This window comes from Bufo gargarizans, chromosome 9 (genome assembly GCF_014858855.1).
Source record: "Bufo gargarizans isolate SCDJY-AF-19 chromosome 9, ASM1485885v1, whole genome shotgun sequence".
Taxonomy (NCBI): Eukaryota; Metazoa; Chordata; class Amphibia; order Anura; family Bufonidae; genus Bufo; species Bufo gargarizans.
The window spans coordinates 5,307,830-5,321,168 of NC_058088.1; the positions used below are offsets into that span (position 1 = coordinate 5,307,830).

Consider the following 13,339-nt stretch of genomic DNA (forward strand, 5'->3'; position numbering starts at 1 on the left):
ATCAAACTGGTGTAAAGTAGAACTGGCTTAGTTGCCCATAGCAACCAATCAGATTCCACCTTTCATTTTCCAAAGAAGCTCTCCAAAATAAAAGGGGAAATCTGGTTGCTATGGGCAACTAAGCCAGTTCTACTTTACACCAGTTTGATAAATGACCCCCTAATTCTTTATGTAAATTAGGGCTTCAGTGCACCGAGGGGCTAGACAACACTTGCATAAAGAATAATATTATTATTTATTTTTTTTCCTTGGGAACTCCACAACTGATTTTCACAAGACTGGTATCATTTTAATCACCTGGATCAACCCTACCTCCAGCACGCCTGCCTGATCCTGCTGACAGTTTTTTCTTTTTTAATTTTATTTTGGGATAAATTTGAAAGAACATTTTTATCCTTTAAAATTAAAGTGTTAAGAAGAGTTACCCATTTTGGTATTTTTGGGGCAGCGTTGATGATGCTTTTAGGGTTTTTCCCATTTATTTGCATTGATTTTTGCATTGACATTAGTCACCGGCATAGCTGATTAGCGTCTGATATGGGGCATGTTACCGCTGCCTCTAGTCACTACATCAGGGTTAGGCAACCTCCTCAGGGTCGCCGTCAGCACCTGGCATACCCGGGCAAGTGCCGGGGCCCGCTACCTCCAATAGAGGCAGACCACAGAGTTTCTATGGGTCCCCTGGGGGAAAGTGGTTCGGCCGTGGATGCCCCCTAATAACAAACACAAGCTCCTGTCACTTCCCAAGTTCTGCCTTGGGCTCAGTCCTTGCCTTTCAGCTCCCTCTTCTCCTCCTCCTCCTCCTCCTCCTCCTCCTCCTCCTCCTTACCCAGCACATCTCTCATGTTCAGTCTAGCGCTCACTCTTTCTGTGTGTTGTCTCTCTGCTGGGCCGGCCAATCAGCATTTGCAGTACTATCAGAGCTTGCTGCTGATTGGCTGGCCCATCCTGCACCAGCAGAGAAACGTCAGTGAGCAGTGCCGCGCTGCCAGCAAGTAATGACTGAGGCTAGGCGCTGCCGACTCCAGTCCAAGTGACAGCCAAGCAGCTTAAAGTCAGCCCCATTTACTACAGGTTCAAAATAAAAGTTCATGGAGGCTGGGGCTGAGGCAGTGAATAAGGAGGGGGAGGGGGGCACAGTTCATGGGGAAGGGGGGTATGGCACACTATATAATAGGAAGAAACAGGCACAGATCTTGGGGGGGTGTTGGCACACTATATAATGGCCAACAGCAGGCACATATCATTGGGGAGCTAATGGCACACTATACATTATACGTATCGGGCACAATTTTAAGGGGGATGTGATGTATGGCACACTATATAATATGCTGCAGCCAGGGGGGGGGGGGGGGGGGGGGGGGGACGACAACACTATTATATGCAGCAATAGGCAGATTTCTTGGCTGGAATGGTACACTATATAGGCATACAGTATAATGACCCCCTGCGCCCTCTCCATTCAGTATGACCATCCCCCAGTGAGGGGGCCACTGGGGGTCATTATACTGTCTGGGGTCACTAGGGGTCATTATTCTGAATAGAGGACCACTGGGGGGGGGTCATTATATTGTGTGTGGGGGCCACTGGAGGTCATTACACTGTGTGTGGGGGTATTGGGGGGGGGGGGGGGTCATTATACTGTGTGAAGGGCCACTAGTGGTCATTATACTGTATGGGGGCCACAGGGGGTCATTATATGGTATGGGAGCCACAGGGCGAAAGGTCAATCTAAGAAAATGCCACAAGGGGGCCCACTAAGATTTATCGCCCAAGGGCCCACATGCCCACATGAACCTGGAGCCGGCTCTGAACCTCCTGCACTTCAACTGTTGTAAAACTACAACTCCCAGCATTCATACTTCCTATGTTTTTCTCAGAATAAATGGAGCATGCTGGGAATTGTAGTTTCACAACGGCTGGAGTGCTGAAGGTTGCTGATCCCTGGTCTACATGATGCTCAATAAAGACTATCTGGGCTCGAGAAGAAAAGACAGAAGAGGCTTTTTAACCACTTGGCTGTCTCTGCGTGTCGGGCACCAAACCTGGTCCTGATATATTGCAGACGCTTTAAAGAAGCGGCTCCAAAAGACATCAAAAGCCAAACCACGAACCCCCATCTGTACCCAGCCTGTCTTCTGGTAACTCCCTATAGGGGGCAGTGCTTGCAATGCTTGGTGAATAAAGCCTTTTTTTACTTTCTTACAACCTGGATGTGCTGCGGAATTTCTTATTTTTATACATTTGGAGGTGGATCGCCTACCCAGCCGCTGGCACTCCGCATATACCTTACAGATAGTGGTGCTGCCCACACTTTCTTTCTATAGGGGGCAGTAGAGACACATCATTCTTATTTCTCAGTTTTGCTATTAACTTCAGTCTAATTTTAAGCCTTTTTCTGTTTTTAACTTGATCATCATAAGATGTCACTTGTCATGTTAAGCCACTGTGACGGCCGGTCACAGGACATGAGTAAGAGGATTCCTGCGGAGCAGGGCTGTTTGCGTACACGTGATGGCGCAGAGAAATCACGTCCGATCAGCTCTTATGACTAACATGTATACGACATCGTATCCATTACTCAGCTGACTGCAACAACCAGTCTAACAGGATCTAACCGAGCCACATAACATTTCGATTCAGCAGAGCTGACTTTGTCATTTGACACTGTAATGCTATGTATTGTCTTCAAGGTAGACTTACCACATAGACTTTACCAAAGCTGGACAAAAAGAAAAAAAAAAGTTGACAAAAGTAGACAATCTTGACTATAGTACTTCACAAATTGGTCACTTTAGGCTACATTCACACGACAGAAAAAAAAAGAGAGCAGAAAAAGGCCACGTAAGTTGGTGACACCGATGGGGTGGGGGCGCTACTAAGGCCGGACGCCCGGAGTGCACAGCGTCATAGCAACCAGTGACGCTGTGCACTCCAGGTGTCAGGAGGAGGGCAGGCTGGGCTTTCGCGGACCATGCGTCTGTGGTTTAACTGAAATGTGGCCCAGCCTTAGGGGAGAGATGGCACTGGGGTGAGGGGAGAGCTGAAGGCGCTGGGGTGAGAGGAGAGCTGAAGGCGCTGGGGTGAGAGGAGAGCTGAAGGCGCTGGGGTGAGGGGAGAGCTGAAGGCGCTGGGGTGAGGGGAGAGCTGAAGGCGCTGGGGTGAGGGGAGAGCTGAAGGCGCTGGGGTGAGGGGAGAGCTGAAGGCGCTGGGGTGAGGGGAGAGCTGAAGGCGCTGGGGTGAGGGGAGAGCTGAAGGCGCTGGGGTGAGGGGAGAGCTGAAGGCGCTGGGTTGAGGGGAGAGCTGAAGGCGCTGGGGTGAGGGGAGAGCTGAAGGCGCTGGGGTGAGGGGAGAGCTGAAGGCGCTGGGGTGAGGGGAGAGCTGAAGGCGCTGGGGTGAGGGGAGAGCTGAAGGCGCTGGGGTGAGGGGAGAGCTGAAGGCGCTGGGGTGAGGGGAGAGCTGAAGGCGCTGGGGTGAGGGGAGAGCTGAAGGCGCTGGGGTGAGGGGAGAGCTGAAGGCGCTGGGGTGAGGGGAGAGCTGAAGGCGCTGGGGTGAGGGGAGAGCTGAAGGCGCTGGGGTGAGGGGAGAGCTGAAGGCGCTGGGGTGAGGGGAGAGCTGAAGGCGCTGGGGTGAGGGGAGAGCTGAAGGCGCTGGGGTGAGGGGAGAGCTGAAGGCGCTGGGGTGAGGGGAGAGCTGAAGGCGCTGGGGTGAGGGGAGAGCTGAAGGCGCTGGGGTGAGGGGAGAGCTGAAGGCGCTGGGGTGAGGGGAGAGCTGAAGGCGCTGGGGTGAGGGGAGAGCTGAAGGCGCTGGGGTGAGGGGAGAGCTGAAGGCGCTGGGGTGAGGGGAGAGCTGAAGGCGCTGGGGTGAGGGGAGAGCTGAAGGCGCTGGGGTGAGGGGAGAGCTGAAGGCGCTGGGGTGAGGGGAGAGCTGAAGGCACTGGGGTGAGGGGAGAGCTGAAGGCGCTGGGGTGAGGGGAGAGCTGAAGGCACTGGGGTGAGGGGAGAGCTGAAGGCGCTGGGGTGAGGGGAGAGCTGAAGGCGCTGGGGTGAGGGGAGAGCTGAAGGCGCTGGGGTGAGGGGAGAGCTGAAGGCACTGGGGGGAACTGATGAGTTTTTATAAAGGAAAACAGTCTATTATTTTTTTCTTATTGGAGTACTCGATTAATCGTAAATATAATCGCTAGAATACTCGATTGTTAAAATAATCGTTAGCTGAAGCCCTACATGTATGCACTCGCCCACTTGCATGTGATAAAACACTGCTCCTCTGCATAGGTCATCAGTATCCGATCAGTGGCGGTCTGACCCCCGTAGATCAGCTTTTTGAGAAGGCACCAGCACTCGCAGTAGCACCGCGGCCTTCTCTCAGCTTTCCCTTGGCCATGTGACATCACATTCATCAGTCGCATGTCCCAGGCGCAGCTCGGCCCCTTTGAAGTGAATGGTGCTGAGCTGCAATACCAAAGACAGACACTATACAATTGATGGCGCTGTGCTTGGTGAGCTGAGAAAAGGATGTGGCGCTACTGTGAGCATCTGTGCTTTCTCAAACGGCTGATCGGCGGGGTTGTTGAACTAAGTGACCCCTGTTAGACAAAAAAGTACATTTAAAAAAAAAAAAGACCTGGTGAAATTTATTCAACTTGAATTATTTTTGCAGAAGTATATATTGGGGAGGTAAACAAATTAATGTATGGTACCAGCGCTGGAAAAAAGGAGGGGATAAATGGTTAATTGATTTTTTAGTTTGCGGTTACCTTGTTCAAGTAGGACAATGATTCAGTCCGGTAGAGTGTGTAACAGATATCCGGTCCAGGGGTGTAGTGGAGGTAACTTGCAATGCTTCTTGCTCAACCTCAGAGCGCGTATGCCCCCCCGGCCGGTGGCTGGCGTGCGCGAGAGGGAGCTTGTGTTGGTACGAGGTTCCGGAGCGTGACTGAATCATTGTCCTACTGGAACAAGGCAACCGCAAACTAAAAAATCAATTAACCATTTATCCCCTCCTTTTTTCCAGCGCTGGTACCATACATTAATTTGTTTCTTTGGATCGGAGCAGCCGATATCCTTCCAGGTACCTAGCAGCGGCTCTATCTGCCTTAGTGCATATAGAGATAACTACACAGCGACAGCGCAGGCACAACTACATATAATTACATATATATTGGGGAGGCCCAGAATGAATTTTTTTTTTTTTAGGACTACAGTACTGACTCCCTATGCTTAGGATAGGCCAGCAATAGCAAATCGGTGAGGGTCCAACCACCAGCATCCATGCCCACAGTCTGGGGCTGCAGTGCAGGTACCATATTCCCTTCACTGTTTACCCCGCACAGTGCCATACTTCTTAGTAGTGGTTGTTCCTGGTATTGCAGTTCCAATGGTTGTGGGAATCCCTCACACGTCACCCCAACATTGGAGCCGTTGATGAACTGAATGGAGCTTATATCACATGCATCTCTCTTTCAGGTATCTCCTTTACTGAAGGGATTCATTGACCGGCTTCTCGTGAGAGACCCAAGCCAACGAGCCAATGCTAATGAGCTGCTGAAGCATCCCTTCCTGACCAAGGCTGGGCCTCCATCGTGCATCGTCCCTCTGATGAGGCAGAACCGCATGAGATGAGCCACACGCGGGGAATACTCATCCCTTTACGCAGCCCACCAAAGACTGAGAATATCTGGGGGAGCCAGAACACTAAGGTGGCAACTCTGGCATCTGTTCCTAATGTACCAGGGTCCCTGGATAAAAACTACTGATGGACGCCACTCAAGGTTGTTGTCTCTCTATCTCTCTTTGCTCTCTTCTGTTCCCCGAGAGGACTTACCTGCAGTTCTCCTCGCAGTCCATGGTAGCCCCACAATCATCTCACCTGACCTTAGAGTGCTCAGGTAATTTATTTGTAACCATGCACAATACGAGAGATATAGAGAGCAACCAAGAACAATGCTGGGGGGACCTGGTAAACTGCTGTGACGACCACTTGGCACTTGGACAGACACAAGACGCTCCCCCTCGTTCCTTACCTGGGACTTAACACTGGAAAACAGACGTACTTAGACTGTGGTTGGGGGCATCTGGAATAATGGAGGGTGGCCGACTCTAATTTCTTGTGTTCTTAGAGGCCGAATGTGTTATCCACCTCCTGGTCCTACCTTAGTTAATGCCTACTCATTTGTATCAAGGGGCAGAGGAAGCCCGGGGTCAGAACGTGACCGCCCCTCTTGTTTCATGACATTTCTCTATGCTTTGCACGGTTCAGAATACCCTCAGAGATCCCAGAAGCTCTAGAGCAGGCATGCTCAACCTGCGGCCCTCCAGCTGTTGCAAAACTACAACTCCTAGCATGCCCGAACAGCCTACAGCAGGGCATTGTGGGAGTTGTAGTTTTACAACAGCTGGAGGGCCACAGGTTAAGCAGTGCATCTTCTGTAGGTAGGCTTGTGTTGCCCTCATAGACACGAGCACCTGGAATTGCACCCGACCCTATTAATGTATGACATACCAGCATCCAATGACATTCATGATGTACTAACGCCTGCCAGACAAAATATCTTACCCTGTCATATTGCAATTGCTCCTTAGCAGACGTGAACGCTTAGGACTTGTATACTGAGCACCTTCATGGCGGATATTTGACTCCTTTACCTCTGTGTGAAATGAAGTCCATCAGATGATGTCTAAGAACACTACATATGATATCACTACAAGTAATCTATAGGGGGTGACTGCAAATAGCGCGGTATAGTTTATGACACCGGTGTGTCGAAGCTTAGCCCACATTCACTTGACTAGGAGCTTAGCTGCAGTACCTCAGCATGGCCACTACTCAGTGTATGGTGCTGTCTGCCTCCAGCTCCGTACACTGTATTTTTTCCAGCCCCATGGCTGCCTGAAACGGCTACTCTGCGGGGGGTGCTGGGTGTCGAGCCCCTACCGATCTGATATTGGTAAACCTTCCTGAGGATAGGTCATCAATATCTGTAGCCTGGAGAAACCCTTCAACACTTGAAAGATTTTATGGCCGACTTCCCCACTAACCTGCACATTCTGCTCGTCTGTGTTACCGCTGAGGAGATGAAAGGCTGAGGGACCTGTTCACACTGTGTTTGAAGGAAGATTTCCCTTGACTGGAGGCCACTGCAGGAGATGAAGCTATTCAATACAGCATACAGAGGTATAGCAGCCCAACAGAGACCAAAGGGACTCTCTTTTGACCTCCGTTGGGCGAGTCGGACCTAATGGATACATTTGATGTATGCTCCAGGAACTGCAAGGGAAGCAATAGTATCTCATAGGAATAAATTCCAACCTGACCACACCATTTTTCCTCCAGCCCCCATAGAAATGAGATGGTTGGCGGATCTTCTAAGGCCACCTTAAAGGCTCTGTGCACTTTTTATTTCAATGCACTGAGGCTGGGGCTACACAGGTTTAGTTGCGTGATATAAGATCGCAACGTCACTCTACCCAGTAGCGCCCTATGACCCTCGAGGTCATGCTGCCGTAACCCGACAGTCGTCAGAGGTCCTACCCTGCTAGATTTCTGTGCGACTGCTTTCCCCATCATTACCACTCTCATCATTCGTTGCAACCGGCAGCAAGAGATTTGCGATCCTAATGTTCTGCTGTCAAAATGTCATGTAGCCCTAGGCCAGGGATGGGCAAACTGCGGCTCTCCAAGCTGTCGTAAAACTACAACTCCCAGTATGCCCAGTCTTTCTACAGCAGGGCATGATGGGATTTGTAGTTTTACAACAGCTGGAGAGCCGCAGTCCTAGCCTAATGCATCCTACAAAAAGTGAAGCATCATCACATATAGACGATTAAAAGGATCCCACCGTTTTGTATGTACATGGTCGGTGCACTTCTGCTGCCCCCCTTCCTCATGACTGCAGGATCTGACTGCACAGGGTTTGTTTGTAGTCTGTTACCAGGGAGACGCATAAGCTTATATAAGAGCTGTAGACACTGTAAGATTATTTTTAACCAGACAGCACATGCAAAGTTCATTCATTTTATTTTAATTTTTTTACTTTAGATGCATTAGAGCAATTAAACGGTTGTGAAACTGGACATATCCTTTAAGCCTTGCCAGCTTTACGAGAGTGGTGACGGATGTGTTGAGCTGGCGAGGACAGAGGGTGGTGATATAGATTAGCATCGCCTGTCCCCTCCGCTAACAATCCCTGTATAGTTTACTGTTTAGTGTATCGTTGCTTTCCACGGGGGTCGTTAGACGTGTCCATTACAATAGTGCCTTACGCCATAGATGTCCGTTGTCGGCTCACGGCTCTTCCATACGACAATCAAGGACCATCAGCTCCAAATCCGCGACCGATTGAGCAAGCAATACTTGTAGCACTGGGAGTGCAGACTGCGGAGCTCCCCTCTGCCCCTCCCCCATCCTTCCGCGAGTGACTACTGGTTATAGTTTTATATATAAATATATATTTATAAAGTGTATGTTTGGGAACACTGCAGTATTCCTGCATTCTGACCCGGAGACAGAAATATGCTGTGACATTGAGGGACTTGAAACAAAAAAAAGGATCTCTGCTTTTCAGTTAATTTGTACAAATAAATTCAACTGTATTTTGCATCTTTTGGTTTGAACAGAGCGAAATAGTTTAATGACTAGTTTTACAAATACAGTTTTGGACAAAAAAAAAAAATGGTGGTCCGCGTTCATTTGTTTCCATTCACAGAGTGCAAGCATGACATATTCTTTACATTCAAGGGATTTTCCAAGATTTTGCTGCTGATGACCTATTCTTCAAAATTGGATTTACAAGGGCACCTTCTCGGGAATGGACGTTCCTGCAAAAGCTCGTTCCTGACAGTCTGCCCGTGTAAAGGCGCCGCCGATGAACAAAGCGAAACCCTCATTCATTGGGTGATCCTGTCGTTCGTGCAGGCACCTAAATAATTGTTTCTGGGCAGCAGATTGGGCTGTCTAATCAGAGATCTACTGCCTAGAAACAATGGCGCTGGATGAGGACGAGCGATCACAGTAGTGACCGTTCATCCTCGTACTGTGGAGGAGATCGCTGCATGTACCGGTAAATACAGCAGTCTCCTCCACTGAACAAGCAGCTGACTGTCAGAAAGGAACGCTTTAGCATAGGTCATCAATTTTAGATCAGCGGGGGTCTCACTCCCAGAACCCTGCCGATCAGCTGTTTGCAGTATGCCTGATCAAGGTAAAACACCGGTGGCTGCACCTTGTTGGTGCAGTGCAGTCCGCGGTTACTGCAATATTCGAGCCTGACCCCCGGCTCCCCACCGATCTGCTGATGGAAGGAGCCGCAGTGTATTGGAACTAGCACACCTCTATGTAGTGACTGGAAAGTTTACTACAAGCTAGACCCATGCTAAAGCCCCATGCACACAGCCGTAGTTTTGGTCCACATCCGATCCGCATTTTTTTGCAGATTGGAATGCCGACCCATTTATTTCAAAGGGGCCGCAAAAAGATGCGGAAAGCACACCATGTGCTATCCGCATCCATATGTCCGTTCCACGGCCCTTCAACAAAAAACAGAGCATTTGTCCGTTTTGCGAACAAGAATAGGGATTTGTAACATAATGCAGGACATACAGAGGGGAAAAGGCGGGATGCACACGGCCGGTGTCCGTGTTTTGCATGTCATGAAAATGAGACAAAAACAGCCACGCGTCACGCATTGCACCCGCGTGGAAAACTCGCTCGTGTGAAAGGGGCCTTAGATAGATTACGAACGCTTGTTCCCGATTATCAGCCAAAATATCGGGCTGTGTAAAAAAGGAAAAGAATACAAAAAAAAGGGGGTGGGGGTGGTACTGAAAAGGACTAAGGCCCCTTTCACATGAGCGAGTTTTCCGCGCGGGTGCAATGTGTGACGTGAACAGACAGCACCCGCACTGAATCCGGACCCATTATTTTTTTTTCACGCTTCAGTTCTGCATTGCGTGAAAAACGCTGCATGTTCTATATTCTGCATTTTTCACGCAGCCCTGGAACCCATAGAAGTGAATGGGGCTTCAGTGAAAAATGCACTGCATCCGCAAGCACTACTCTTTTTGCGGTGCGGAGGAAAAAGCCTTAAGGCTCATGCACACGACCGTATGTATTTTGCAGTCCGCAAAAAATATAGATGACGTTCGTGTGCATTCCATATTTTGCGGAACAGAACAGCCGGCCCCTAATAGAACAGTCCTATCCTTGTCTATAATGAGAACAATAATTGGACATGTTCTATTTTTTTTGCGGAAAAGTCATACGGAAATGGAATGCACATGGAGTAACTTACATTTTTTTTGCGGACCCATTGAAATTAATTGTTTTGCATATGGTCTGCAAAAAAAACAAACGGAATGAACACGGAAAGAAAATACGTACAGAAATTCTGTACATGAGGATGTAAGTTCACTAAATTGTATTTTTTTTACCGCAGGTAGGCAGCAAGAAACTCCACGTCCTTGTAAGTGAAGGCATCCCATAAATTTAGAGACGTCTTGAAGATGCAGTAAAATGCAATGTTTAATGCAATGACACTATATCTGCTTGCTGTGGATGCACCGCCGTTCACTGTATCCTCTTTATATACAGCATATATTCAGAAGCAGCGTAACCCAGGCCAAGGATTCTAAAATGTCTTCATCTTCTACAGGTACTTTCACACTAGCGTTTTTCTTTTCCGGTATTGAATTCCGTCCTAGGGGCTCAATACCCGGAAAAAAAACTGATTAGTTTTATCCCCATGCATTCTGAATGGAGAGCAATCCGTTCAGGATGCATCAGGATGTCTTCAGTTCAGTCACTGTACAATTTTTGGACTGAGAAAACACAACAGCATGCTGCTGTATTTTCTCAGTCCAAAATTCCGGAACACTTGCCGGCATTATTTTACATTGAAATGCATTAATGCCGGATCTGGCCCTAAGTGTTCCCAGTAAAACGGATCCGGTTTTGCGGTCTGCGCATGCGCAGACCTTTAAAAATGTGAAAAACATAAATACTGGATTCGTTTTTCCGGATGACAACCGGAGAGACGGATCCGGTATTGCAATACATTTGTGAGACGGCGACAGAACTGCTTGCTGGAATCCAGCCACGCTAGCAATGGCGGGCAGAACGTTGTGGACTTGATCAAGACAGTTGCTTTTGTAATTAACGTCTTAATGATGTTTCCTGTAACGTCCCGTCTGACTACTCCGAGGATGCACGCGGACAGGACGTACAGATGAGGCAGAGATCTGCGCAGCAAAACTCATTCCTCTGGAAGTGGAGGAAATGAGCTCCTCTTGTTAAATCCGTCCTGTGGAATGTCTCTGCTAATTGGCCTGTAATGTTAATTATACACCCGAGTATACACCTGCTACGAGGACAGGATAAAGCGCTTGAGCATTCTCTGCGCTGTGCCTGGGGCCTGTTTACTCCTAGGTCTGATGCCAGGAATACACTGAGCAAAGATTAGGCCTACGTACAGATGTAGCAGAGTCGGATGTAGAATGATTGCTCACTTATCCACGGCTGACGTAGACCACACTCAATTCAGAGAGGGGACCCCTTGTTCTAGGGATTGCAGGGGGTCCCAGTCGTCAGACCCCCTGCAATTTGTTATTTATCACCTATGGCGTGGTGACCCTTTCCTAGTCGTGTTGCTCTTGGAAAGGAAGTCTGCCGCAGGGTCTGAATGGCAGAGGATCGGTGGAGGTAGGTAAAGCTTCTTTGATATTTTTACAAATGTTCTTGTGTTTTTGTTTTTTTAAATAAAAATTCTCCCCGGAGAACCTCTTTGTTACTTCCCAGTCTGGCCTATAACAGGGGACAATAGACAGTAGTTAACAACTCTACTAATGGAGACAACATAGACTATAATTCAGGGGTCTTAAACTCGGCTGGACATCTGGGTCACACATAGGAAACATTTCCAGTTGATGAACCAACATGCTTTGGTCCGAATTTCAGGGAAAATTTGACTCGCTGCGAAGCCGAATTTCTTTATGCTTCTTGGTAGCGAATCGATTTTCCCTGAATGGCGGTAAAAAAACAAAACAATAAATCACACTTACCCCATTCATTTGCTGGTGACGGGCCGGCTGCTGTCATCTTGATTGAAGATCTCACACGAAATCCTTGTGCGTGACGTATGACGTCATCATGGGCCAATGGATGAAGTAAGTATGTATTTATATTTTTTTCCCTTTTATTTTGCACTTAAATATTAATGTCAGATGCCGCAATCCGCTATGAATGCGGCATCTGAGAGGTACAGTGATGGGGGGCGGCGCAGTGCTTACAAAGAAATGCGTCTCGAGACTAAGTAATTTGTCATGACGCTAATATTTATTTATTTTTATTCGGTGAAGCAGCCAAATCTAATTTTGGAATACTTCGCTCATCTCTAGATACAATGCTCGTGTGCCAAAAATACATTTCACATGGCTGGACAACTCGTAATGCAGACACCAAATAAGACCCCAAAATTCATACAGACCCCAGATCAGCCCACAAATTAATATGGACACCAGATAAAAAAAAACCTAATCAGCCCCCAAATTAATTCAGACCCCAAATCAGCCCACCCGATTCATATACAATCCAGATCAGACCCCAAATTTATACAGACCCCAGATAACACCCCATACAGACCCCAAATCAGACTGCTGCCATTCCCTATAACCCCGTCCAACTACTCCACCCCCTAAATGTACCCGACGTTGCATAGTGTCAGGACATAGTGTGCGCCTAAACGCATTCCGTCCTGAAGCTGTACGCTGTCAGGATATAAGGCAGCGCCAGCACCCGCAGAAGAGGACCAGGGACTGGTGAGTAATGCCAGTGCATGCTATACTCGCCGCTCCCTGCGTCCCCTGGCCTGTACTAATCAGCTTTTCTGAAATGGTTAATAGTGTGTGTCCACCCCCTTGCCTCCTCAGGGGCCACGTGTTTGAAACTCCTGCTTTAGGCCTCATGCATACGGCCGTGGTTTTGGTCCGCATCCGAGCCGCAGTTTTAGCGGCTCGGGTGTGAACCCATTCACTTCAACAGGGCCACAAAAGATGCGGACGGCACTCCGTGTGCTGCCCGCATCCGTGGCCCCGCAAAAAAAAAATATAACCTGTCCTATTCTTGTCCGCGCTTTGCAGACAAGAATAGGCAGTTATATTAAATGCTGTCCGACGCCATCTGTGTTTTGCGGACCGCAAAAAAAACTGAACGGTCGTGTGCATGTAGCCTTAGATGTAGTGTCCCTTTAAGATTGGATAAACAAGTGGATTTATGACCATGGGGCGAAGTAGCCGCTCCTCTACAGCAGTGACTCTTCAGATTTATGCATTTTATCAAACCTGCCGGA

At 48.6% G+C, this 13,339-nt stretch overlaps 1 protein-coding gene across 3 annotated transcripts in view; it reads left to right on the plus strand.

Annotated features, from left to right (window-relative positions):
* The window catches only part of PAK4 (p21 (RAC1) activated kinase 4), a 61,616-nt gene extending 52,959 nt beyond the window's left edge, over nt 1–8,657 (plus strand). For all 3 annotated transcript variants that reach the window (XM_044305713.1, XM_044305714.1, XM_044305712.1), the window contains exon 9: nt 5,466–8,657. In XM_044305713.1, coding sequence (XP_044161648.1) covers nt 5,466–5,621 — 156 coding nt within the window. In that variant the 3' untranslated portion in view covers nt 5,622–8,657. The remainder of the gene's footprint in view (nt 1–5,465) is intronic.
* The last annotated feature ends 4,682 nt before the right edge of the window (nt 8,658–13,339 follow it).